General features: G+C 39.3%; 1 protein-coding gene across 1 annotated transcript in view; it reads left to right on the top strand.

Moving 5' to 3' along the window:
• DUSP22 (dual specificity phosphatase 22) overlaps positions 1 to 25,407 on the top strand; it is a 40,112-nt gene extending 14,705 nt beyond the window's left edge. The window contains exons 3-7 of the mRNA XM_020789826.3: positions 2,049 to 2,131; positions 14,526 to 14,575; positions 16,441 to 16,515; positions 17,824 to 17,995; positions 23,727 to 25,407. Of these exons, the coding sequence (XP_020645485.3) occupies positions 2,049 to 2,131; positions 14,526 to 14,575; positions 16,441 to 16,515; positions 17,824 to 17,995; positions 23,727 to 23,933 (587 nt within the window). The 3' untranslated portion in view covers positions 23,934 to 25,407. The remainder of the gene's footprint in view (positions 1 to 2,048; positions 2,132 to 14,525; positions 14,576 to 16,440; positions 16,516 to 17,823; positions 17,996 to 23,726) is intronic.
• The last annotated feature ends 882 nt before the right edge of the window (positions 25,408 to 26,289 follow it).

The raw sequence follows: 26,289 nt of genomic DNA, 5'->3' as shown, positions 1-26,289 counted from the left end.
GATTGTGCATCATCACGGTACAAACACAGCTGTATTCCAACAGCAAATCCAAAGACAGAGCATAGCCTGTTCTATCACGTTGATAGAGAAGATGTATTTGCCGACACACTGAAAGAAAATACAAGGAGTGGTTCCCAAGGGGTCTGTTTTTGTTCTTCGAAACAGTCTGCCCCTCCATATTCATTTATTGTCTGTCATTAAGTTGCTTTTAATTTATAATAAGGCTAATAGAATTTTTGGATGGATGAAATGTTCCAGGAATGGCCAGCCTCCAGTGGGCTTCTTGAGCAGAGATTGGGACCCAGGTCTCTTAAGTCATAGTTTGACACTCTATTCAGTATACCGCATAGGTTCCCAGACCCAAAGTCATTAGTTTTTATTAAATTATAGAAGAAATGTAGCATTTCTCCATGTAGTTATCTTTTGGCTTAGCAGTGAATTTCAGTGAGCTCAGATTGCCAGTTGAAATACAATATTGTGCCCTGCCCAGCTCTGTGGCACATTGACGACTTGAGTTTGCTGTGGAGAAATTTTGGTCAACTCTTGGAACAACCTCTTTTGTTTTCTTTTTTTGTGAACATCAAACCTCCTTCCTGATGCGACAGGAAGAAATGTGTCTTTGTCTAACTGATAACTTTCCAGGGGAAGCAATTCCTTGTTGTGTGAGGATCTACCTCTCGGAGGAAACCCCCTCCCCAAATTGATTTATTTGCTAGCAGTAATGTATGAGTGTGCTGTCTAATTGGGAACTCTAGCATAGTGGAAAGAATAGGGATGCATAGGCCTGCCAAAGATGAGCCCATGAGGGCTCGCTGATTCCCACCTCACACCTTTTAATTAATTATTCTTGGTGGAATAGCAGGTTGTGGTTTGCTGCTTGATCTATTTTAAACTATTTTGCAATCCTAGTTTTGAAGGCAGCAGAAATGATAACCTACAGAAATAATGTTGCACGTGGGAATAACTACATGAACAGAGGATACGTGAAGGGAGGAGGGTGGTGGAGTATATGTGTTTGTTTCCCATAGTTCAAAACTTGTTGATTGTATTAACTGTGAGTAAAACTGTGATAGACGTTTTCACTGGAGCACGTACCTCAAGCCTGCGGATTCCCCACAGACCCCATACTATGCTGTTCTAAGCTATTTTAACATTAGTTTTGACTATTTTTAAAATATGTTTTGAATCAAAGGTAACACTCAATACATAAGAACTATGAGGATAGATAAAGGATAGATTTAACCACTGCTGGTTTCACACTGAGCAGATGAATTTTAAAGGCATCGGAGCTCAAATGCATTTGAGCCTCATGGCACAAAGGAGAACCTGCAGTATTGCAGCCAAACTCTGTTCACAACCTGGATTCAGTCATAAGTAACTGGCTTGAGTTTCGCTCAGCCTTCCATCCTTCCGAGGTTGGTAAATTGAATACCCAGCTTGCTGTGGGAGGCAGTGTGTAGTCCACATAATTAAATTGTAAACTGCCCAGAGAGTGCTTTAAGTGCTATAGGGTGGTACACAAGCAAGCATGCTTTGCTTTATCATACTGGCAAATCTTGTGGTCCATGCCTGTTTTCGACTGATTTTACAAAAAATAGCCCAGAACAATTTATGTACAGTATATGGTTCTCTGTTTAAACTCCCCCCCCCCAAAAAAAAAAGATTAGGCATGGGTCTCCCATATTTACGCCTCACAATCAACCCTGCATGATAGGTAAGGCTGAGAGACAGCAATTGGGCCAAAGTCACCTTGTGATATTCATGGCACTGTGGAAGTTTGAAGCTATTTCTTCCAAATGTAGCCTAATACACTGCTCGTTAGATCATTCTTGTTTCCATGGTTATTGTTTTTTAAGCATTGATGTGGCCTGTGCATTATCCTTGTTTGGGGTGATGGTGGTAAGATTATTCAAAGCAGCCTTGCTTCTCCACATGAGTAGCTCAATGCTACTCTCTTAATAAAGGAGGGCCATTTTTCAGAATTACATTTTCCTATATAGTAATGAAATTAAATATGAATGATGATTCTAATTATTCTTTTTCTGTAGATGCTCGTGATGTGGAACAACTGAAAAGGAATAGCATAACCCATATTCTTTCAATCCATGATAGTGCTCGGCCTATGCTTGAGGTAAGAAAAAAACACTGGCATAGCAAGAGGAGGGATGTGAAAGTCTTGTCAGTCTGATTTTGTTGTATTCCTCCAGGTTTTACTTGCATATGATCCAGCCCTTGGTCCATGTTGAGTTGCAAAACTAGTTTTCCCCTTTTCTCAATAGAAATGGTGCAGTTTTTATCACACGAACAAAACAAGGCACACATTCTAAATGTGCACATTTCCCCATTAATTTGCATTTTTGTATATTTTCAGGTGTTTGCTTTGTTTTCTGTTTTCGTGTATAAAATGTGCTCATTGTTTTTGTGCATACAGTATTTCATTTTTATAGTACAGAGTCTCCCAACTTTTCAGCATGAGGGCCACATAATATATTTTACACATGTTTGAGGACCGAAGGAACACATGCGCGCGCTGAAGGGAACGGACCTGAGCCTGTGATATTTGCCAGACTGGATAAAAAGGCAAGGTGGGCCAGATGTTGCCCGCGGACCATAGTTTGAAGACCTCTGTTATAGTATATATTGCAAGTCTTGCAGATAAACAGATTTCAAAGGCATGGTGTGCTGTTTATTGGAAATAGCAAAATGGAGGCTTTGATCAGTAATTAGAAATCAAATGAAATAATTTCCCATGCTTACATTCAAAACAATGGGATTTCCTTAATCAACATTTTTCTGAATTTGATTACATTTCTGGGTTGCTCCAACCTGATATTGCGGTTGAAATGGTGTGCAATTGTACTTTTTTGTTATATCTTGTTCAGTACCAACTGCCTTCATGGCCGTCTAATATATTTGTTAGGATCACCTCGTAGGCTGTGATGACAGATACTGTTCTGAGCAATATGCTTTTTATTCTGACTAGATCTCTTCTGTTTAATATCTTGCTCGGATTATTTACTTAAATATTGAAGTTACTTAGCTCCATGTTCCTTAGGTTTAATAAAAGAAAAGTATATTAGTAATCTTAGTAAGATTATTTAGCAAGATAGTATTAGATATTCTGACAAAATCCCTAGAAATTCTGCTGGCTCTCTTTGATTCCCAGGGCATCAGATAATAGAGATACTTGTTCTTCAAGTTAATACAAATCAAAATAAAGTGAGCGTATTACTCCAAATATACTTGAATGTTTCAGATTGATTGTTCAAAAATCATTTATATTGAGCTATGATTTAGCTTCTGTTACTTCTGTTACTCCTTTCCTCTTGCCTTTAAATCCTCCCGAGATCAGAGATGGTTTGATGCTGTCATTTTCCTGTAAACAGTGCGAATTCAGTAAAAAACATTTTTTATTTCACCCAGTATTTTAGAGCTTTCCTTCATCTTAAAAGATGCCAGAATGTTGCATAAGAGGATGATCAAATATGTCAGGCAAATACAATAGAAAAAATATAATCATATTGTCAAGTTATAATCAAGGAAGGAAAATACATCAAACCATCAGTTAAATGTCTGGACAAGCAAGAAGGGTTTGTGCTGGTGATAAAAAAAAGCTGCAGTGATGGTAGGAATTGTATCTTCATGGGGGCAGCGTATATCCCATAATCCGGGTGCTACAGCAGATAAGGCTGTGTCTCCCTGGTCACCAGGCCTAAACTAAGTTGGTAATCTGAGAGTAGACCAACTGTCAAATGTTTTATTGTAAGTCAACACTCATGGAAATCCCATTGATCCAATGGGTCTACTTGAGTTGGGACTAAGAGTTGGATTCAGCACATAAACTGCTTGGGTTTGTTCAAGACGTGCCTCTAAGGGCAGGCTGAAGTGGGGAGGCAGAAATTCACTGCTACAGATACTTGTGTCTCAAGCCATTAAAGGCAATGGGTTCCCAACATTGGTTCCCCAGGTGTTCTTGGACTGCAGCACCCAGAAATCCTGGCCAGCACAGCTACTGGTGAAGGCTTCTGGGAGTTTTAGTCCAAGAACATACGGGGCCCCAGGGTCAGGAACCCCTGCTTTAAGAGGTTCAGAGGTAAGCCCTTTGAATTGGGCACTGAAGCCAATAAGCAACTCAGGCATTTCCTTTGGAATGGAATCCTTTCATACTATTCTGGTTAGGTGGACCAGGAACAGTTTTGACCACAGCATCTTGGGTTAGGTGATGTCTCTGGGTCATTTTCTGAGAAGAAAGTAACCAAGATACTGAGGTTCATACACTCCAGTATCATGTCAAGTTTCTGTTGTATGGAACACAGTGGTAATTTAAGGTCTAAATGGAATAAGGTGCCTCTTGTACACCTAACAGTTATGTGAAAGGTGTTTTAGGAGTGAATAACAGATGTGGTAGTCCCTGATCTGGATAGGTGCCTTGTTGGGATGGGAGATACGTTGGCTTTAACCATTTGTCTCCACTGTGCTCCTGATCTAATTCCCCATTGTCTATTGTTTTGTTTAAGTAATTCACATAGCATGGCAATTGTCTGGATTGTGTCTACATGTTGTTTTAATTAAGTGTGTCATATGTGTTTGACAGCATTAGCAACAAAAGACTTTCTCTCCTATAAATTTTACTGCTGAAGGGATGAACTCTTGAGATAACCAGGACTGAATATGCATGTGTGAAGACTATAAGGTTTCCTTCAGTTCTGGTGCCCAGAACAAATATATTTTGGGGTTGAAACCTAAGAGTTTTCATCCATCTTTCTATGATGACCAGTGACACACTTGAATCTAAAGACATTACAGTAAAAAATAATTTTAAAAACAATTGTTGTTGTTTAGTCGTTAAGTTGTGTCCGACTCTTTGTGACCCCATGGACCAGAGCACGCCAGGCCCTCCTGTCTTCGACTGCCTCCTGGAGTTTTGTCAAATTCATGTTGATAGCTTTGATGACACTGTCCAACCATCTCGTTCTCTGTCATCCCCTTCTCCTCTTGCCTTCACACTTTCCCAACATCAGGGTCTTTTCCAGGGAGTCTTCTCTTCTCTTGAGGTGGCCAAAGTATTGGAACCTCAGCTTCAGGATCTGTCCTTCCAGTGAGCACTCAGGGTTGATTTCCTTTAGAATTGATAGGTTTGTTCTCCTTGCAGTCCAGGGGACTCTCAAGAGCCTCCTCCAGCACCACAAAGCATCCATTCTTTGGCAGTCAGTCTTCTTTATGGTCCAGCTCTCACTTCCATACTTCGCTCCTGGAAAAATCATAGCTTTGACTATGCAGACTTTTGTTGGCAAGGTTATGTCTCTGCTTTTTAAGATGTTGTTGAGGTTTGTCATCGCTTTCCTCCCAAGAAGCAGGAATCTTTTAATTTTGTGGCTGCTGTCACCATCTGCAGTGATCATGGAGTCCAAGAAGGTAAAATCTGTCACTGCCTCCATATCTTCCCCTTGTATTTGCCATAAGGTGATGGGACCAGTGGCCATGATCTTAGTTTTTTGGATGTTGAGCTACAAATCATTTTTGCCGCTTTCCTCTTTCACCCTCATTACGAGGTTCTTTAATTCCTCCTCACTTTCTGCTATCAGAGTGGTATTATCTGCATATCGGAGGCTGTTGATATTTCTTCTGGAAATCTTAATTCCATCTTGGGATTCATCCAGTCCTGCCTTTCACATGATGTATTCTGCATATAAATTAAATAAGCAGGAAGACAATCTACAGCCTTGTTGTACTCCTTTCCCAATTTTGGACCAATCAGTTGTTCCATATCCAGTTCTTACTGTTGCTTCCTGTCCCACGTATAGATTTCTCAGGAGATAGATAAAGTGATCAGGCACTCCCATTCTTTAAGAACTTGCCATAATTTGCTGTGGTCCACACAGTCAAAGGCTTTTGCATAGTCAATGAAGCAGAAGTAGATGTTTTTCTGGAACTCTCTGGCTTTCTCCATAATCCAACACATGTTAGCAATTTGGTCTCTACTTCCTCTGCCCCTTCATAATCCAGCTTGTATTTCTGGGAGTTCTCGGTCCACATACTGCTGAAGCCTGCCTTGTAGGATTTTGAGCATAACCTTATTAGCATCTGAAATGAGTGCAGTAGTATGGTAGTTGGAGCATTCTTTGGCACTGCCCATCTTTAGGATTGGGATGTAGACTCATCTTTTCCAGTCCTCTGGCCACTGCTGAGTTTTCCAAACTTGCTGGCATATTGAGTGTGGTGCCTTAACAGCCTCATCTTTTAAGATTTTAAATAGTTCAACTGGAATGCCATCACCTCCACTAGCCTTGTTGTTAGCCATGCTTTCTAAGTCCCACGACTTCACTCTCCAGGATGTCTGGCTCAAGGTCAGCAACCACACTATCTGGGGTGTCTGGGACATCCATATCTTTCTGGTATAATTCTTCAGTGTATTCTTACTACCTCTTGATGTCTTCTGCTTCTGTGAGGTCCTTGCCATTTTTGTCCTTTATTATGTCCATCTTTGCACAAAATGTTCCTTTAATATCTCCAATTTAATATCTGGTTTTTCCCTTTCTATTATTTTCCTCTATTTCTTTGCACTGTTCATTTAAGAAGGCTCTCTCCTCTCTCTTTGCTATTCTTTGAGAATCAGCATTCAGTTCTCTTTAACTTTCTCTTTCTCCCTTGCATTTTGTTTCCCTTCTCTTTTCTGCTATTTGTAAGGCCTCGTTCGACAGCGAGCCTCCATCCATAGTTCTTCAGGCGCTCTGTCCACCAAATCTTGTTCCTTAAATCTGTTCTTCACTTCCACTGTGTATTCATAAGGGATTTGGTTTAGATTATATCTGACTAACCCAGTGGTTTTTCCTACTTTCTTCAGTTTAAGCTTAAGTTTTGCTATAAGAAGCTGATGCTCGGAGCCACAATCAGCTCCATGTCTTGTTTTTGCTGACTGTATAGAGCTTCTCCATCTTTGGCTGCAGAGAATATACTCAATCTGATTTCAGTACTGCCCATCTGGTGATGTCCATGTGTAGAGTCGCCTCCTGTGTTGTTGGAAAAGAGCGTTTGTGATGATCAGCTTGTTATTTTGACAAAACTTTATTAGCCTTTGCCCTGCTTCATTTTGAACTCCAAGGCCAAACTTCCCTGTTGTTCCTTTTATCTCTTGACTCCCTACTTTAGCATTCCAGTCCCCTAGAATGAGAAGAACATCTTTCTTTGGTGTCAGTTCTAGAAGGTGTTGCAAGTCTTCATAAAATTGGTCAATTTCAGCCTCTTCAGCATTGGTGGTTGGTGCACAAACTTGGATTACTGTGATGTTGAAAGGTCTGCCTTGGATTCCTATTGAAATCATTCTATCATTTTTGAGATTGTATCCCAGCACAGCTGTTCCCTCTCTTTTGTTGACTATGAGGGCTACTCCATTCCTTCTGCGGGATTCTTGCCCACAATAGTACATTCCAGATTCCTATGCAGAATTTTTTTTTTGCAGCATCAGACTTTCCTTTCACTTCCAGGCGTGTCTGCAGCCAAGCGTCCTTTTGGCTTTGGCCCAACCACTTCATTAGCTCTGGAGCTACTTGTACTTGTCCTCTGCTCTTCCTCAGTAGCATGTTGGACACCTTCCGACCTGGGGGGCTCATTTTCCAGCATCATATATTTTAGCCTTTTGTTTCTGTTCATGGGGTCTTCTTGGCAAAGATACTGGAGTGACTTGCCAGTTCCTGCTCCAGGTGGATCACGTTTAGTCAGAACTCTCCACTATGACCTGTCCATCTTGGGTGTCCCTGCATGGCATAGCTCATAGCTTCTCTTAATTACTCAGGCCCCTTTGCAGCAACAAGGCAGCAATATGTGAAGGGGTTAAAAACAATAGCAAATGCCAAAAAAATCAGTTTGGGCATTTTAAACATACTGATCTTAACACTCTGGTTATTGGAATACTCACTCCCTGAAATTCCAGAAGAAATATTTTGTCTATTTAAACTTTGAAGACCACAGCATCTTCTGCCTAACGCTTTTGTGGGAGCAGCTACATTATATTCAGGTGCAATTCATGTCATTCTACAAATTTCTTCAGAGAAATTATTGAGAAAAAGAAAAGAAAGAGAAGAGATTTCATTTCATTTTAAATAAATCACAAGTGCAGCTGGCAGGATGATCCCACAGAAATAGGTACAATCAGGAAACAACACATTGGACTGGTGTAGCATTGTTAATTTAGGGGTTCGTTACAGGATACTACAAGCTAAAATGCTCGCCATTTATGTTCTCTTGTTTAATAGGGACATCTAGAAAACAGATAGGATTTAAATCTTCACAGCTGCTGTTCAGAAGTGACTATATTTATCAGTTCTTGACTAATGTCTACTGTTGGGATTCAGAGGTAGCACAGTACAGACTATACATCTGATAATTGTTTCTTCATTTTGTATTTGAGATTCTTCTGCAAAACCTCTTCAGGATTTCCTTAATTTGTTTGGGGGCAGTTCTTATTTTATCAAAACCATCACGATTCTAATTGCCTTTTCCAAACATAGTACATACAGTTCGTTTGCCTTTTCTGTCCTCTGCTCACAGAGCACATCAAAGGCAGTCAAAATCAGAAATCAGGTTGTTAAAATGTGAGGGAAATCATGGTTCTGTTCTTCTATGTGATTGTAGTGTCATGGCATTTTTCTTACTGTCTGAAGTAATTTTGTTGAAGAATTCATTGTTGGGATTCTTATGCTGCTTGTGATGTAGGCACTCAACATTTTTACTTTAGATTGTATGAGCTTATATTTTTGTAAATTGATTTTAATATGATGTGGTTTAGTGTATTTCTGAAGCAAAATAGCATCTGAAGACTTATTACTTAGTTGGTGTCAATGTGAAACATAGTCTTTAAGTCTTTAAGTGTTGCATAATCCTCTAACTTTTGTTATTTCCAGTCTGTTGCCTTCATGTAGGACTCATGTCTTTGCTTATCTTAAATGATAAAATAACGGAGTGTTGGGTTGGCTTAACTGCTGGTACTTCTGAATATTTTCAATAATAAAATGAGTCATGAACATATGTATTGTCCTGGGTGACTGCTCCTTGAAGCAACTGAAAGGACAAAAAAAAATTGGTTCTCCCCCATCATTACCCCCATCACTACCCCAGCCCATCCTTTGGCTCTCTAGCTTTTAATGGCCAGAACTCTTGGTAACCTTTTGTTGTGTTTGACTTGAGAAACCAACCGTTTCCTACTTAGGTCATTTTGTTGAAATGGTCTTCATCTGAAAGAAGCAAATCCATCCCCTCATCTGTTGATGTGGCAAGTCAAAATAACACAGGAGGGGGTTTTTTTGGGCTAACCTGAAAGAACTTGCCAGGTGTTCGAGGTTTTCTATTTGCATCTGGCTTCAAAATGATGTACAGCAGGTTTTGTTTTTGGCTGTGAAAAAAAGTATTTCTTGGAAGTCATCGTTAGAGATTTACATAAATTTAAATCCTGAGAAGTTTAATGCCAAAAATAATGTTTATCTTCTTTCTTCTCTCTCTCTTTTTTTAACTGCTTAATTTCAGTCTAGAAATCTGTGGTGAGATTCTGACAACTGAAAGGTTCTGGTTATTGACCCTCCAGTCAAACAGATGATCCATGCATGAGTCGGAATAGATAGTGATTTGAAATGTTAAGGTTATTGTAGCATGCAAGAGAGCAATGACATTTATATAGCTCACTTGCCATTTATATTCAAAATAACGAAGCCTCTGGTTTTAAAGATATTTGTGCAGAAGCCCTTAACAGAATCAGTTTAAAAGTAAATGGTTACATTTTCCCCCTGTGATTGCAGTGTTTGTGGATATAAATTACTAATTTCATGAAATTTTGAACAACTTATTCAGTATTTTTACCACGATACATTTATATTAACTATGTTCATCAGAAAATAAAGAAAGCTCTTTGTGTTTTAAGAACTACTGTTTAGATTAACCACAGTGCTTGTTGTCTCTGTTCTTTGAACTGTCCGAATACAAGTGTATCAAATCTTTAGTACAGTACATGCCTTTGACATTTGGTTTTCTCTCTCCTCTCTTTTCCTTCTCTAAGAGAACAATTAAAATAATGGAACCAAATACAGTAACTAAAAAAGAGCCCTTTTGTAAAGAGAAAGGTTATTGTAAGGTTAACAGAACTGTGAATTAAAATTTAAAACTTATCTATTGTCTTGATATTTTTAATTTTAAAAGCCAAAAAAAACCTTGTAAAAAGGCATTTAGCTCTTTTTATTTAGAGGGTAATTTTAATCCACAATCACAACTGTTATATCTATTCCTTGTGACCTATGATAACATTGTATTAACTCACTCTAAAGATATTGCTGTCAAAATTGGACTTTGAAGCAAAAGCAAATAAATTGTTTCCTGAAAACCTGGAACGTATATATGTATTTCAAACGATAATTACATAATTAAGGGAGAGGGGACGTCATTGTGGCAAAACCCTTGTGGGAGGGTTTACCTAGATTATCGGGCATATTAACATGGTACCAATGTGTGATGTGATTTGCGAAGCAAGGGCCAGAATAGCAGAAATTCTGCTCAACCAACTCTTGCTTCTTTCAGCTTTGACAATCTTGAAATCAGAATACTTGCGATAGTTTTGTTAACTCTCCCTTTGTATCGGTTTAACTGTTTTCTTGACTTTCAGGGCCTAAGAGAAATAAAAGGCTTGCCTTTGTGGTTACTCTTGTCTGATGAAATAGAAAACTGAGAGGAAAATGAACTTATTGGTTCGCTGTTCTGGCTGACATCTTCAGAGTCATTGGAATTTAGGAGAACAGACTCTCTTTTTTGACTGATAATTGATTTCTAACCATTCATGTCTGGTGTCTTTTCCTGCTCCCAAGATTTTGGCATAATCTGGTAGGGGCTGTGGCTTGATCACATTTGCCAGTGTGGCCTACTGTAAGATGGATTTGCTGCTTTGCTATTTTATAGGTGAGAAAATTCTTTACATGGACATTTCTTCCTTTTGAAATTAATGTGAAACTGGCATGCTACTTTCAGAAAAAAAAGGAATGTGTAGGAATTTTCTCACCTGTAAAGTGACAAACTAGCAGATCCATCTTACAGTAGGCCACACTGGCCAATGTGACCAAGTCATGTCCCCAAAATTGGAGCGGCAATACAAATGGACACTAATGGGCAAAAATAAATTACGGGCAAATGAAACTATTTTCCTGGGCCTGAACCTCAGTGGCAGTCCCAGCTAGAGTAGAACCATTCAGTCAACTGCTGAATGGTAAGTCAGCAGTTATGGAACCCCTGTTAATTTAATGGTTCTACTCTAGTGTGTATGTGTGAGGCAAAATTACTAGTTCTATTGGTATTGAATACTAAAGACTGCTATTGGCTCAGAGATATTCCAGAGCTAGAAAAGGGGTGTGTGTGTGTGAAACAACTGGCAGCTGGAGCAACTCTTGTGTGAGTTCAGATTTCAACATTTAGGATGTTTAGTTTGTGGTGTAGGAAGGCAAAAGGAGTTACGTCAGATATTATGAGATCAAAAAAGGCATATGAAAAATGGCTAGCACATTTTTTTCCTCTCTCCAGAAGGCTAGTACATGGACTCATCTCATGAATCTGAAGGGTGGGATATTGAGTACAGATAAAAGGAAGCTGTTTTATACAGATGCATAGCTAAATTATGGTATTCAGTTCCACAAGGTGTTGCAATGGCCAGTGGCCATCAACCTAAAAGGCTTTAATGGTGAATTGGGCAATTCTAAAAATATATATAGATTACTTACATGTAAGAAAAGACACATAACAGCTGAGAGGAAAATAGCATAGGTTTGAAACTGGGCAGATTAATGCAAAAGAAGGCTGTCATGATGACTATATGCTGCATTCAGGAACCAAGATAGCATGCAGAGGCAAAACTCCAGTGGTTTTTTGAGTCTTTTTGAGTCTCATTTTGTCCATCCTGAGACTCACACCTTGCCTCAGGAATTTGCACATTTGCAAGTTTTATGGTTTGTTGCAGAGAGATAGGACACATGAATTAATCCATGAATTTTTTAAAATATGTGTAATTGACAAATATGCTCAAATATGCTGCAGTCAACAAGAAAGATGTGCGTAAAAATGTGTACATCACAAGTGCATAAAATCAACTCATCCGCTATAGGAAGTACATGCAGGTTTTCATGTAGGAAGGGAAAAACCAGAGTTTCATAGTGTGATATGAATAAAAGCAGGGACAGGAATGTAAGGATTCAAAGACATTCAACAAATTGTTTTTCGCATCATAACCTCTGAATACCAGTCACTGGGGGAAACAAACCATCTCATGGCCCCTTTTCGTTGTTTTCTTGGTTTACATAATCTAATTTTATTTCCTTAGGTCTCGTAGTCATCGAGCTAAATATCCTGATAAACGTTGTCCTGTATAATGACTAGAGCACCAATTGTTTTAAAAAAAGGATCTTGAACTTTAAAGAAAAAGGAAGCAACAGCAGCTAAAATCACGGCTTGTTGCTATTGTTTGGTTAGCCGTCGGGTTGGGACAGTTCTTAGATGTTTTCCTGAGGGTGTGCACAGGAAGGATGCTGGGTTTGCTTAGGGTGTGACTGCAGAAGGAGCACTACATTATTGAGTTTTACTGCTGATGTCTTTATGTATTCTTTTTATTGAGTTCTGCAGTAGTGCTGCTTTCTGTTGCTGCTGTTCCTGTTTTTAAGCAGTAGCATTTAGACAGATGCTAAATTCAGTAAGCTACAGTTAGAATATATAAATCAAACAGATGTAGTTTTAAGTATTTAACTAAGCAGTGCTTAAGAGAGTTGGATGGTGAGAAAGGGGAATCATGGAAGTGCCATGGTCTCAAATACTGAAGGGGAGGCATGATGCTGAAATGTTTGAAAGCTGCTGTTGATTACATCCTGGAGGAATATGCACAGCAGAAACTGTATGACAAGGGTAGGAAGCCTTCATTTAGCTGAGCAGCTGAATTCCAGTTTGGGGAGTGTTTCAAAGACTGCATCCCACAGGGATGTGGACTAGGGTGGAGTCAACCCAAAGTAGGCAATGGTAGATGTTGTTCTGACCAATCTGGATATTTTCCCACCAAGTATGAGCAGGAGAATTCTTGCATGCTCATTTGTATTCAATGTATGTATTCAAAAGAAGGCCTTAGGGCAGCACTTTCCCAGGGTGCAAACCAGATCTTGATTCTCATGTAGCTTTGTTGTCTTTGCATAAATTCTTATTGGTCGTCTCTGGTCAATGACGGGGAATAAAAGTGGGAAAAATTTCTAGGCCCCACGGGACATCATTTGACATTAATTCTGATGTAGGGGAATTGCAGAGCAGCTGGTTTTGCATGGAGGAGAAACTGGGTTCATTCCCTATGTTTCCAATTACAAATGGGAAGGATGCCTGTCTGAAACACAGGGACCATTGCCGTTTATTACTGCAGACAATGTAAGCCAACAATCAGTTTTATAAGTCAGCTTCTTAACATTCTCATGACAAGAGTATCAGTTTGGTGGCCAGCTTTTGTGTTTTCAGAGGCATCTTGGCTGGTGCTATGAGAATTTTGCGCTGGATAAATCCCTTCCATGCATTCTGTGCCAGAAGCAAGTCCATGTGCTGTTGGAAGGGGCAGCAGGGCAGGGCCATAGGTCTCTTACCACCAGTGTCCTGTAGCTTTCTTGGCCTTGCATATTGAGAATGAACATGTCAGCAGGAGAGGGTCTCTGTGGGAGCTAGAAGCTTATTCAAATTATATTTGTGGCTGTATAGAAGTCTGTGTTCATAGAGGTGTAGCCTTCCTTTGCAGATATTTGAGTTCAGTGGACACATGATGAGGTTGGACTAACAAGCCTAAACCTAGGTAACAAATAGAAGTGGCTACAAAATGTGTTTTAATTCATTCAGGCAACTCAGGGGCTGTATTTGTTCTCTCTTTATCTCTCTCCAATCCCACCCAGCCTTTTATGTGCTGAAAATATTTTAGTAAAGGCTGACTAAGACAATGAATTTATCTTATTTGAAGATGGTAAGAGTTCCACATGGTATGGTAATAAAATTATATTCAGAATGAATCAGTTTCTTTAATAAAGTACTCTCTTTGTTAAATAAGTACATTTTGTTTGGTTAAGTAAGTGATGAAAACCAATTAAATATAGCACTGAAAGTAATATCTACCCTCCCCCACGAGCAGACACCTCTAATTTTCTACACTCATTTTCAGAAAGCAAGACAGACTTGTGAAGTTGTATGTTAGCAATTTATAGTACCCAAGCAAGAAAGCTGTTTTAAATGACATATGTAATTCTGGACCTGAATACAATATTTCCAGTACAGATTTGTTTGGACTTGTTTATGTCTCTTAGTCATAACTGAAAAATATGGCTGTCAGAATAGAATCTCAAAATACTGTATTGCTGTTGGCTTTGATGCAGCAGTGATACTCAAAAGGTGTATTTAAACTTAGTTTTCACTTCATTTTCTAACCATTTTCTTCCTAATTTCCTAATTGCTCTGCCTTTCATTTCTTTTTCTTTTCTGTTTTTTTAACATAGGGATTCAAATATCTGTGCATCCCTGCTGCAGATTCACCCTCGCAGAATTTGTAAGTATTGAAAACGGTGTCCAAACTCAACAGCAAGACTTGCATGATATCAGCGGAATCTCCCCTGAATAGTTATGCAGAGATATTTAGCTTGGTGATGGCTTTGATGTGCTGTTTACAAAGAGCAAGCACCTATGTTAGAAAGCCAAGTTTGCTAGCAGTACATTTGTTTAATGGTCAACACAGACCATGGAGATCTGTGTTATAATCTCTGCTCCTGCCCTTCCTCTGGCTCTTCTCCATCTGAAGAGGAGCTGCAGAAACTTCACAAGATGATGTGGAGAGGAACAATGTTTTTCTTCTAGCCCTCACTGTTTATACTTAAGAGATGATGTTCAGCGGGAGGAAAGAGAGGGGGTCGGCCACTTCCTGATAATTTGTTTTATAGAGAAACAAAAGTAATTTCAAAGAGCCTGCCTGGGGCCTACGGAAGGAAGTGCAGCACTGCCTCTTCTTTCAAATGAAAGGGCTGCTTCTTTGGCTTGGTGCTTTCAAGAGAGATTTTTACTATATTTGTCCTTATAGAACAGAGAGATCCTTGGATTTCATCTTGCAAACCTGTCAGTAGATGATTTCAGCTCCTCTGTCCATCTTGTTGCTTTGTACATACTGCCATCTGTGTTGATGGGAGGCTGGCTGGAAAGCTCAGTGAGTTCGGTACCTGGCTGCAGAGTCAGAGGTCAAGGTTTTGATTCTTCTCTGTACCTTGTAGGAGAACAGTCAGCCTGTATATCCATGGGCAAGCTGCACAGTCCTGGGGGTATCCTCGAAAATAAGGAAATGATAAACCACCCCTATTATATACCTAAAAAACCTTGGGGAAAAAATCTCCATATGTCAGAATTTACTTGATGGCACTTTGTTACTGTAATAGGACTTTGCAGAGTGGTAACAGTGTCACAGCAGCTAGAGATGCAAGCATTCAACATGCAGTATATAGCCAGTTCTTGTAGGAATATTATTGCATCTACAGGGTTCATACAGTGTGTAGCAGAAACCTGTAGGTCGGGTTGAAGTGCCTGGAGTTTTTGATTACCAGAGACAATTATGCCATTTACCAGTGCACCCCTTTCCATCTTTTCCATTGTCTCTGAACAATGTCCATCATAATAGTTGGGGAAAGGGAGTTTCCTCAGCAACAGCACAGTATTTCAAGCTATCTCTGTTTTGATTAAAATAATTTGGGAGTGGCTTGGTCCTAAATGGCCATTTGTGCCATAAATAAGATGTAGGAAGGGAAGTACAGTTGGTCTGCACCACGTGAGAAGATAACTGACTGTAGAACTGAAGTCTAGTCCTAAGTAGTTCCTAGCCCCAATGGGAACAGACTCATTAAATCAATTGAATTTACATAATTATCTGCATACCAAATTCCTGTTGATTCACTCAAACTGTTCCAGTTGTGACAAACATGGGCCTTTTTCTTGTTCCTTTTTGCGTCTTCACCCTGTGTTTTGCCCCCCCCCCTGAAACTTGGGATATAGAGGCAGGGGGTGGTGAGACCCTGCTTCTCATTTGAGTATCTGTGGGCTACATACTCTAGTTTAGTCAGTTTAACGATTTTGTTTTACATTTTAACTGTTTTTTCTACAATTGCTTTTTCATTTCCATCGTTTGGAGTTCAATTGCGCGAAGAGCCAGAGCTTAGGCTTGTCCTAAACCCTGTCATTTTAACAAACTCATCATTTGATATTCAGCCTTGATGCTATGTTGTGAACCTCAGTGACCATCTCCATAAAAGATGGTGGCTGTCCTCTCTTTATACCTCTCTCAATTTCAGAAGACATATTAAGGAATTTCTTAAACCTGTAGTCCTTAATTTTCTTAAGCCATGTCTCTTTTTTCCCCCTGCCTTTTTTTTAAAGGACCGGACACTTCAAAGAAAGTATTGCGTTTATACATGAATGCCGACTTAGAGGTGAGGGCTGCCTGGTTCACTGGTATGTATTCCAGATTTGATTATCCTGGTTTTCTGTGTGGAAAGTATAGGCTTGCAGGTGTTGTAGCCAATAGTGTTCCTACTCTGTTTTGGAATGCTTCAGAAGGGAATTAGAAACATTCATAAGAATTCAATTTTATTTCACATTAGGTATAGATTTAAAGAGCTGGGGGAAGTGAGGTATTGTTCAGGTCCAGCACCAGACACATTGACAAGTCTAGTTTCATTATATGCATTTTAGAGACAACTCAATTTTCCAAGCCAAAACAATACAATTTATTTAATTTGAAACATCTTTACAGTTTTGGAAATGGTTGTGGCCCTGTGGCATGACACTACTGGTTATTACAGTAGACAGATTGTATTCTAATCCACATGAACTTGATGAGAAAAATTGGAAAGATCTGTTTAAACTATAATCTTAAACTTGTTTAACAATGATTATCCTGTTTCCAAAAAGTCTAGGATTTATAACCTTTCAGTGAGAAAGGGTGTTGCTAGGCTACAGTTACAGTGGTGCCCCGCTTAACGATTACCCCATTCAACGATGAAATTGCTTCACAATGTGTTTTTTGTGATCACTATTGCAATCGCAAAACGATGATTGAATGGGGTTTTTTCGTTTCACAATGATCGGTTCCTTGCCTCGGGAACCGATTTTTCGCTTTACGACAATCAGAAAACAGCTGATTGTCTGGTTTCAGAATGGCCACCCACTGTTCAAAATGGCTCCCCGCTGTGCTTAGGATGGATTCCTCGCATTACAGGCACCCGAAAATGGCCGCCCTATGGAGGATCTTCACTGGACGCTGAGGTATTTCGCCCATTGGAACGCATTGTGCGGTTTTCAATGTGTTTCAATGGGCTTTTTACTTTCACTTGATGACGATTTCGTTCTACAGCAATTTCGCTGGAATGGATTAACGTCGTCAAGCGAGGCACCACTGTACTGGGATTCTTAGAGTGTATCCCTGAGAACCAGTTATGTTAATTTAAAGCTGAAAAGGCATGTTGCATTTTTGTGTCGTTTCTTTTTTAATGTAAAAAAAATAGTCGTAACGACTTTGTATTCTCCTGGATAACATTTCTTTTGTTTTTGGAAGTGTTCCTTATTTAAAATTTGCTTATTCACATCTTATATTGAACTTTTTGTTTTGTTTTGTTTTTTGGTTATGCTTTTTTCTGTTTTTTTTTCCTTCTGGTTTTAGAAAAAGATTATTATACTTTCAGTCTGTGATGAACTGAAATTCAGGATAGGCTACAACTTAATTTTGACCTGTCTTTTTGTCTGCCTTTGGTGGTGATCTAGCCTGGCTGGAGTTTCCAGGAGCGCTACCCTGGTTGTGGCTTACATCATGACTGTCACAGATTTGGGTTGGGAAGACGCACTTTCCGTGGTGCGAGCCTCAAGATCATGTGCCAATCCAAACACAGGCTTCCAGCGGCAGCTAGAAGAGTTTGAGAAAAACGACGTTGCTCATGTAAGTGAGGTAGCTCTTGATATCTCCAGGTGAAGTCTTGAGCCATGCAGTGGAAGTTTATTTGTTTTTGTTTTGTTTGTTAGCACAGAAGTTGATACCGTTCTGCACACCAAAGATTTAGGCATTACAATTACAAGTTAAACAGCGCAGTGATTGAAATGTAGGGCTAGAATGGTTGCTGTTGGAGAAAAAAATTGCCAAACCCAGTGCTGATGTTCTAGTAACAGGTGAGCATTGTTTGGCTTACTGTTTGATTTAAAAAAAACTTTCCAAAATTTGCAAATTTCTTTATAAACTTGATGGAATTAACTGGAGATTTTTCAAAAGCTTAATGTAGGAGAAAGTGAAAGTGACACTTTCGCTTATCCAGATTCATAAACCTAGGCTTTGAATGTGTAGCTTTTAAAAGTCTGGCTTTGAATTCCTGCAGATTATGCAATATTTATGATTAGAAATTAGGGTTGCCTTCTCTTTTTGAATGGTTTTAGAAGCTCATCTGTTTAATAGCTCATCTTAGCTATATAACATCTTAAAGAGCTGTACGGCAAATAGCATTGATCCTTTCCCTCCTGGGAGAATTTAGCTAGTGCAGAAGGTTGAGATTTTTGTTCCGTTCTTGTTAAGAACCTTCCAAAATTCACAAACTTCACTCATAAATGTTCACTCAAGGCAGTAAAAACCTGGGGATTGTATGAAATCGAATGTGTGGTAATGTGAAACTGACAGATGCACCTTCAGTCACATGCACTTGTCTTTTCCACTCATATTTCTGTGTAAACACCAACTATGGATTTGATCTGTTTCCTCCCCCCCCCCTCAAAGTGGAGGGGTCAGTGGTCCTGATGTTGAATTTTTATTGCCCTGGGACTGGAATTTTCTGCTTCTCAGTTTGGAAAACAGGTGTCTGATCTGTAGGGTTTTTTTGCATCGCAAATATGTAAATGACTTTCCAAGACAAGGCCGAAAGTACAAATATGAATTTGTTCAAATGTTCTTGCTTGGCTTCCATACTTCATTCTTAAGCATATATTTTTTTAGAACTTTGTGTGTATTTTTACATAGCCCACTGTATTGGTAGACACCAAGGTTGGGTAAATAATGGGCAATAGGACTTCAGTCAAAGGCAATAGTAATATATAAGGTAGGATAGATTGATTGCCTCTAGAAATAAATTTGGTGTATCAGAAAGTGGAATGGATGCTCATCTTTGGCTAGTTTTCCTGGACAAGCCCCATTAAAATGTCTGGGATCAGTGCAAGAGCACCATAGATTAATTTGTGAGAGACGATGATGCCATGTGAGGTTTCTGTCTTAAGCACCTAGATGTGCCTTATTTTGCTTTTTTGGTAGATAACTAGAAAAGTACGAGAGGGAGCTTTCCACAGGATGTCGTGATAGCAGTCAACATGGTTGATGCTAAAGGGACACAGATAAATTTATGAAGGTTAGGGCCACCAGTGGCTACTAGATAACATGATTATTTAACGCCTGAAGTACCAGAGGCTGTGTATATATCATTTGCAAAGAAATGTGAAATGGAGGGACACTGTTGCTCTCATCCTGCTAGCAGGTTTTTCATAGACATTGAGGTGATTGCATCAATAATCAGACTCTACCACATTCCATACAGCAGACTTACACATGTGTGTATTCTTTGTAGCATCCCAAGTAGCAGAGGTCACCCTTATTGTGTAGGAAAAAAGCTAAATAGCCTAGAGAAGTAGCATACCCTGTAACTGTTCGCTCTCTGAGATCTGTCTCTCCCACCCTACTCCACAGACACACTGCCAGCAGAGTTTATTAAGCTGAATGGCACTGAGATTTCATTCTCAATACAACTTGAGAACCAAAACACAATATATGATGTATTTCCCCCAGTTATATTTTCCATTTCAACACCATTTTCCTGAGCGTTATGGACTCAGAAGCACTAATGTTTAAAAGAAAGAGAGAGGGCAAGAACGACCAAGTGTGCCTTTCAGTATCAGAAGCTGAAAAGCTGTGGATGGAGGTGAAAACAGATATCCGAATTCTGAGTTTCTTCTAGCGCTGCTATAACATTTATCACCTCGTAGTGTCGTAGAGAATGTGACGAATCATTGAGGAATAAGTAGAACTCCAGGTACTGTTGAATGCCATCTCCTATGGTTCCTTACAATTAGTTGTGCTGGCTAGGGCTGGTGACAGTTTTAGACGAGTATTAAAACATAACCGACAACTGCGCAGGTTGACGCCACTTCCTTTCTAGGATGCCACCGTGACTGATCCAGAAGCCCCTTTTAATCTAGCTGACCCAGACCAAATAGTGCAGGTTTAAAGTTAGTGTCTTGTGGAAGGAATCTCCAAAATCAGGCCATAAAATTCACTGAATATTCAAAATGGAGGTTATTTATTCTCAGGCGGAAGAAAGCATTTTAGTTTCTCTGATGTTGAAGACAAAAAACAACTATCAGCACACAGAATATACAATCAGGAACAAAAGTAACAGACCACTGCACGCTCACTATGTAACTTCGACTCCGGTGATGATTTGAAGGGTGCAGTTTGATAGGGTGTGTGTGACAGAACATACTTTGACTGAGTCCACCACCTCCTTCTCACTCATGCTGGCTGCCTACCTCCGTACACCAGTCCAAACAGTCAGTGAGGTGATGCTCTTTCCTGGTCTGTTTCTGTCCTGGAGGAGGGACCACCCAAGTGACTGACAGCTTTTCAGTCTCATATATTAAATCTTCCAGGAGAGGACAAAAACCCTCTTCTTCTCTGCTGTCAGTAGCATAACCTATTTATCTGGATTGGTAGTCATCCAAACTGTCAGAATCTGTCTAAGCCATACCTTGGACATGAGGTTGTACAACCCTCCCCCTCACACACGTACAGTACATACATTTTCTACCCACTGTTCTTGCTTTGGGAGCTCAGCATATTTATAACATGTGTTTATTCTTTGATTTCATCTTTTCTTTCCCTTACCAAGCAAGTCTGTGTGTGTGTGTGTGTGTGTGTGTGTGTGTGTGTGTGTGTGTATTTAAGATTGTGTTTGCTGCTGTTAAAACAACTGCTATAAATGAAGCAACATTTTTTTTCATCTCTAAATGTTTATTTCTTAATATTCCTCACTGTATTGAAAACTAGGGCAAATAGGAATATAACTGTCTTTACACAACATAGGACAGGGAATTTCCAAGATGGTCCTCTCCCTCCTTAATTTGAACCTTTACAGTCATTTCAGGTCTGATAGATCTGAGCTGAAAAGACAAATTGTCCGTGCGTTATGCAAATAGTGATTTTTAAAAAAGAAGAAGAATGATCATAGAGTATATGTGATGTTTATATATATGTTTGGGTTCTTAGTTTTATGTAAGCAGAGTATACCTTCAAATTTCATATGAAGTGTCATGCTAACATGAAAAACCATTCCTATTAGACATGCTAGCCAGATAACTGTAGGTCAGCATATTGGAAGGGTGCCAATTCAGGAAGCCTGTGCTAACGAATGAGGTAAGTTCCACAGTTCTTTGCCAAAGGTTGTGGTTCTCAGCCTTTGTTCCTGCAGACATTTTGGAACTCAGTTCCTAAATTCCCTGACCATTGCTTGTGCCAGATAAGGGCTTGTGGAAACTGTAGTCCAAAATATCTAGAGACGTGAAGCTTCCCTTTGGTCAAAAGGATGTATTTGTTTCTGCTTCTGGTTTGCCTTGTTATGCGCAAATCAACGATTCCAGCAAACATTTAGTCTTAATCATTGACACTGCAGTCCTCACCAGGTTTACTCAAAAGCGAGTCACTCTATATTCAGTGGAAGTTACGTTAGGGTAAAATATTTTTAGCAGTCAAAGCCTGACTATTCTACTCAGATTCCACAGTCTTCTGCACTGTCTCCAAGTGGATTTTCAATTCATAGATTGTCACAGACATTTCTTTATTAAGTGGTATTCACAATATCACCAATGACCCAACACAGTTAAAGGGTCCCCCTCACCCAGTGCAGTTTTGGATATTGTTAGAACCAGCCAGAGAGTACATTATCTTTATATAAATAATTATTAGAAAGTTACTTGGGAATATTATCTTCCAAGCAGACCGCTGGGGTTAGTTGAAGTTATTCTTTATATCATATTTAGCCTTATTGCAGTCATTAACATGCTGTAGGCTTGTTGTCTAAAAGGGACGTGGTGGCGCTGCAGAAGCCTCTGTGCTTCAAGGTCAAAAGACCTGCAGTCGTAAGATCGAACCCACACGACAGAATGAGCTCCTGCCGCTTGTCCCAGCTCCTGCCAACCTAGCAGTTTGAAAGCATGTAAAAGTGAGTAGATAAATAGGTACCACCACAGGGGGAAGGTAACGGCGTTCCGTGTCTAGTTGCGCTGGCCATGTGACTACGGAGACTGTCTATGGACAAACGCTGGCTCTGTGGCTTGGAGACGGGGATGAGCACCGCGCCTTAGAGTCGGACACAACTGAACTAAATGTCAAGGGAAACCTTTACCTTTACATATGCTTGTTGTCCATTGTATTTTGCCCTTTGAAAGCAGTGTAACCTCTGATTTAATAATTCTACAAAAAATAAGGTATTTAAATCTACATAGCAGGACAATTAGGCATGGTGTGGTAACAGCCTCAGGAAACGAATTTTGGGTGTCAAGAGTAGACCGCCTAGAGTAGACCTTTGGTCTAGATGGGAGGGGTAAAATCCAATAAAATAAATAAATAAGAAAAAATGTTAGTAGCTATTTTTTTCTTTTTTTAGGTTTTTCCTTTCCTTTTTCTTTTGTTTTGTATTTCCTGGGACTGAGAGAAGTGCATCTATGATTTTCTGCATCAGACGCAGACATAACTCAGCTGACCTTTTGTGTTATGCACCCTGATCTGAGGAGAGTGCATATTTGGTGTCGTACCACAAACTGTCTTGGCCCAGCCTTCAGATGCTGTATGATTGCAGCAGATAACAGAAATGGTATTTACATTTCTTTGAGGGAACAGCCATTGATAATATTAATATTCCAGGGAAGCACTCCAACCATCTTTCAAACTTTAGAAAAAAAACCCCAAAGCTAACGTCCTATTATATACCTCCTTAGGTTGCGTTTACCATTTTGACTACAGTATCAAACAGATGCTCCATAACGTTTTATGTAAATATTTTTATATTTATGGAAAGCAATCTTTTTACTATTTTGATTAGGTTCTGGGTCAGGAGACCCCATGTAGAAGTAGAAAAGATTATGGCTAAAAATCTGAAGGACCTCTGCCCAGTATTGGCCGTATGTGGATTAAGATTATGGCTCAGTATAAAGTTGATTCCTGTGGAAACTCCTACACATTTTTACGTTATAGATATTTTTATTAAAATACTCTCTTTGTTATTTTAAAATATTTGATCTGGTTAATGCAGGAGTGTGTTTTAACCAATTGCAGCCTAGATCAGCAAATAGTAAGAATGTGTATATGTATCTATTTTACTTATTACTTGCCTTTTTCTTTTGTAGGAACCCAGGCAGTTTACAACATGCATTTAAAAACAGATACAGCTAAAAGGCACGATAAATCATAGTATTTAAAACATGTTAAGTAATCACTTTAAAACAGCCAACAGTACTTGAAGACACAACCAAAATAAGTGGAATATCTGTCATTAAAACAGAATCATTGCAGGCTTATTGTGTAGAATATGCTTAGACCAGCTCTGTTTAAAAGTTTTTCCATTGTTCTTGGTTTTGAATCCTTACAGTTCAGAGAATGGCTCCGAGCAGAATATGGCGAAAACCCCTTGCAAGACCAACAAGAAGCCCAAAGGCTTGTGCTGAAATACAGAGCGGATGTGGCAGCTCAGTCAAGTGGTTCAGGAAGGCAGTGGAATGATAACTTTGCATCGGTGGCCTCTTTTGTCAATGACTGCACCTCAGTAGGGGCAACTAATACGGAGCTCCATCAATGAAAGCAAGAATATGCAATTTTTCAATGGATACATTCAGATGTCACGACAAATCATATGGTTTAGTACAGTGGGAATAAGCTTAGCTGAACTTTGGGCTCATGCATTTTTTTCCTGCTAGCTGTGGTCACAGGGAGGGTTTACCATTAATCATCATTTACCATTACATCCAAACCCTCAGCTGTTGTTAATCTTAACGATAATGGTTGTTGTGGGTTTTTCAGGTTCTTTGGCCATGTTCTGAAGGTTTTTCTTCCTGACGTTTTGCCAGTCTCTGTGGCTGGCATCTTCAGAGGACTGGAGTAGGAATTCTGTCCATGCTCTGGACAGAGTAGGAACTCTGTTCACGACAGAGCATGGACAGAGTTCCTACTCCAGTCCTCTGAAGATGCCAGCCACAGAGACTGGCAAAACGTCAGGAAGAAAAACCTTCAGAACACGGCCAAAGAACCCGAAAAACCGACAGCAACCATGAGATCACGGCCGTGAAAGTCTTTAAGAATACTTAATGATAATCTTTGAATAAACCAGGTTTATAATCCATGGTTTCAAACTGGCTTGTTTCAAACGACAATAGTTAGGATTAATCATGGCTTGTCTAATTTGAACAACATGAGAACCTATGATTAATCAGAGGCATAACAGAATGACTCCAGATTTCTAAAATGTTGCCTTAGAGCTAAAGTAAGGTGTGTAAGTGCAAGGTTTGTGTAGACTTATTTCTGTCACAATAAACTATAATTTATTGCATCTTCCACTTGTAGATGTTGATTAACAGAGTAATCTGGTTTGACATCCTCCCGCAGATACAGAAAGAGGACTTGTGTTGTATGTGACCATGATATGATTCTCTTAATAAGCATGTCTCTCAGTACCTGAGGAGCAGGACTCCAACATTTCTAATTTGGCATCATATGGACAGATAATGTTGCACAAGATCCCTCTTTCTCTTTCATTGGCTTCATAAAGAGCCTCCCACTTTCTGACTGCTGAGATGCCAAATTATCTTTTATACGTATATCTCTATTCTTCAGGTTGTTTCACATGGCCATGTTTTAGCACAGTTGCACTTTTCACAGTTTCTAAATATTTTGTTTCAGGGTGTGGGGGGTTGACATTAAGAACTTTAAGGAGAAGGGTGCATGTGAAGATGAACCTTGTGGTTAGCTGGGCCTCTGGTTTTGCTACAGTGAGTTCTGTGGCTGAAGAGCTAAGCTGTTAGATAACATGCAAAACGGCTTGTCTCTTCAACAGGGGAAAATCCTGCATCCAAATCAGGAAGAAGAGAACTGACTGTTTGAATGGGTATTTCTCTCACATGTGTTCCCTTCTTGAAGCTTTGTTTTTGAACAATTTTCTTGGAATTCTTGACTAATAAAGTTGTATATTTTATTCAATCTGTATTCCAGGTAATTATATCTGTATATATTGGCCTGGCTTTGATCTCTGAAGTTAACACAGATGTATTTTTTATTGATTGGGAGTAGTGGGGTCTGATAGCTTATTGCAGATATATGGATATAGATATGTAAACCAGGGTGGATTTGATTTAAATTAAATTTATTTAAATCGTTATTTAAATTTATTTAAATTTTAAAAATTGTATTTTTATTATTTAAATTAAAAATGCTTTTTAAAATTTAAATAGTGATTTAAATCAATTTGATTTTTAAAAAATCACTGATTTTTATCCACCCTGATGTAAACACTCAGATAGGGTTAAAGTGATTGTTCTGCTGTAATAATGTTGAAGATGTTACCATCCCTATTAATACTGAAGGCAAGGGGCATTTTTTGTATATGAATAACCTTCATGGATTTTTGCCATTGATTGCCTTTCCTGTTGAAATATATTCAATAAAAGTTTCAGGACTTTAAAAAAAACAGTTGAAAAAAATTCATGATGTGTTGTGTTTGTCTGATAAAAATAATTGTGAATGACAGCCAGCTATTGTTTACGGTGCTGTTGAGTATGTTATGAACTTATAACAGTTTAGATCACTGGTTCTTAATCTTGAGTTACTCAGGAGTTATGGACTGCAACTCCCAGAAGCCTTCACCACCAGCTGTGCTGACGGGTTTCTGGGAGTTGCAGTTCAAAAGCATCCGAGTAACAAAGGTTAAGAACCACTGGTCTAGATCACTGGTTCTTAACCTTTGTTACTCAGATGTTTTTGGACTGCAACTCCCAGAAGCCTTCACCATCAGCTCTGCTGGCTGAGGTTTCTGGGAGTTGTCGTTCAAAAACACCTGAGTAACAAAGGTTAAGAACCACTGGTCTAGATCAGTGGTTCTTAACCTTTGTTACTCGGACGCTTTTGAACTGCAACTCCCAGAAACCCCAGTCAGGACAGCTGGT

This window comes from Pogona vitticeps, chromosome 4 (assembly GCF_051106095.1).
Source record: "Pogona vitticeps strain Pit_001003342236 chromosome 4, PviZW2.1, whole genome shotgun sequence".
In the NCBI taxonomy this organism is placed as follows: Eukaryota; Metazoa; Chordata; class Lepidosauria; order Squamata; family Agamidae; genus Pogona; species Pogona vitticeps.
This window is presented reverse-complemented; position numbering and strand designations above follow the sequence as displayed.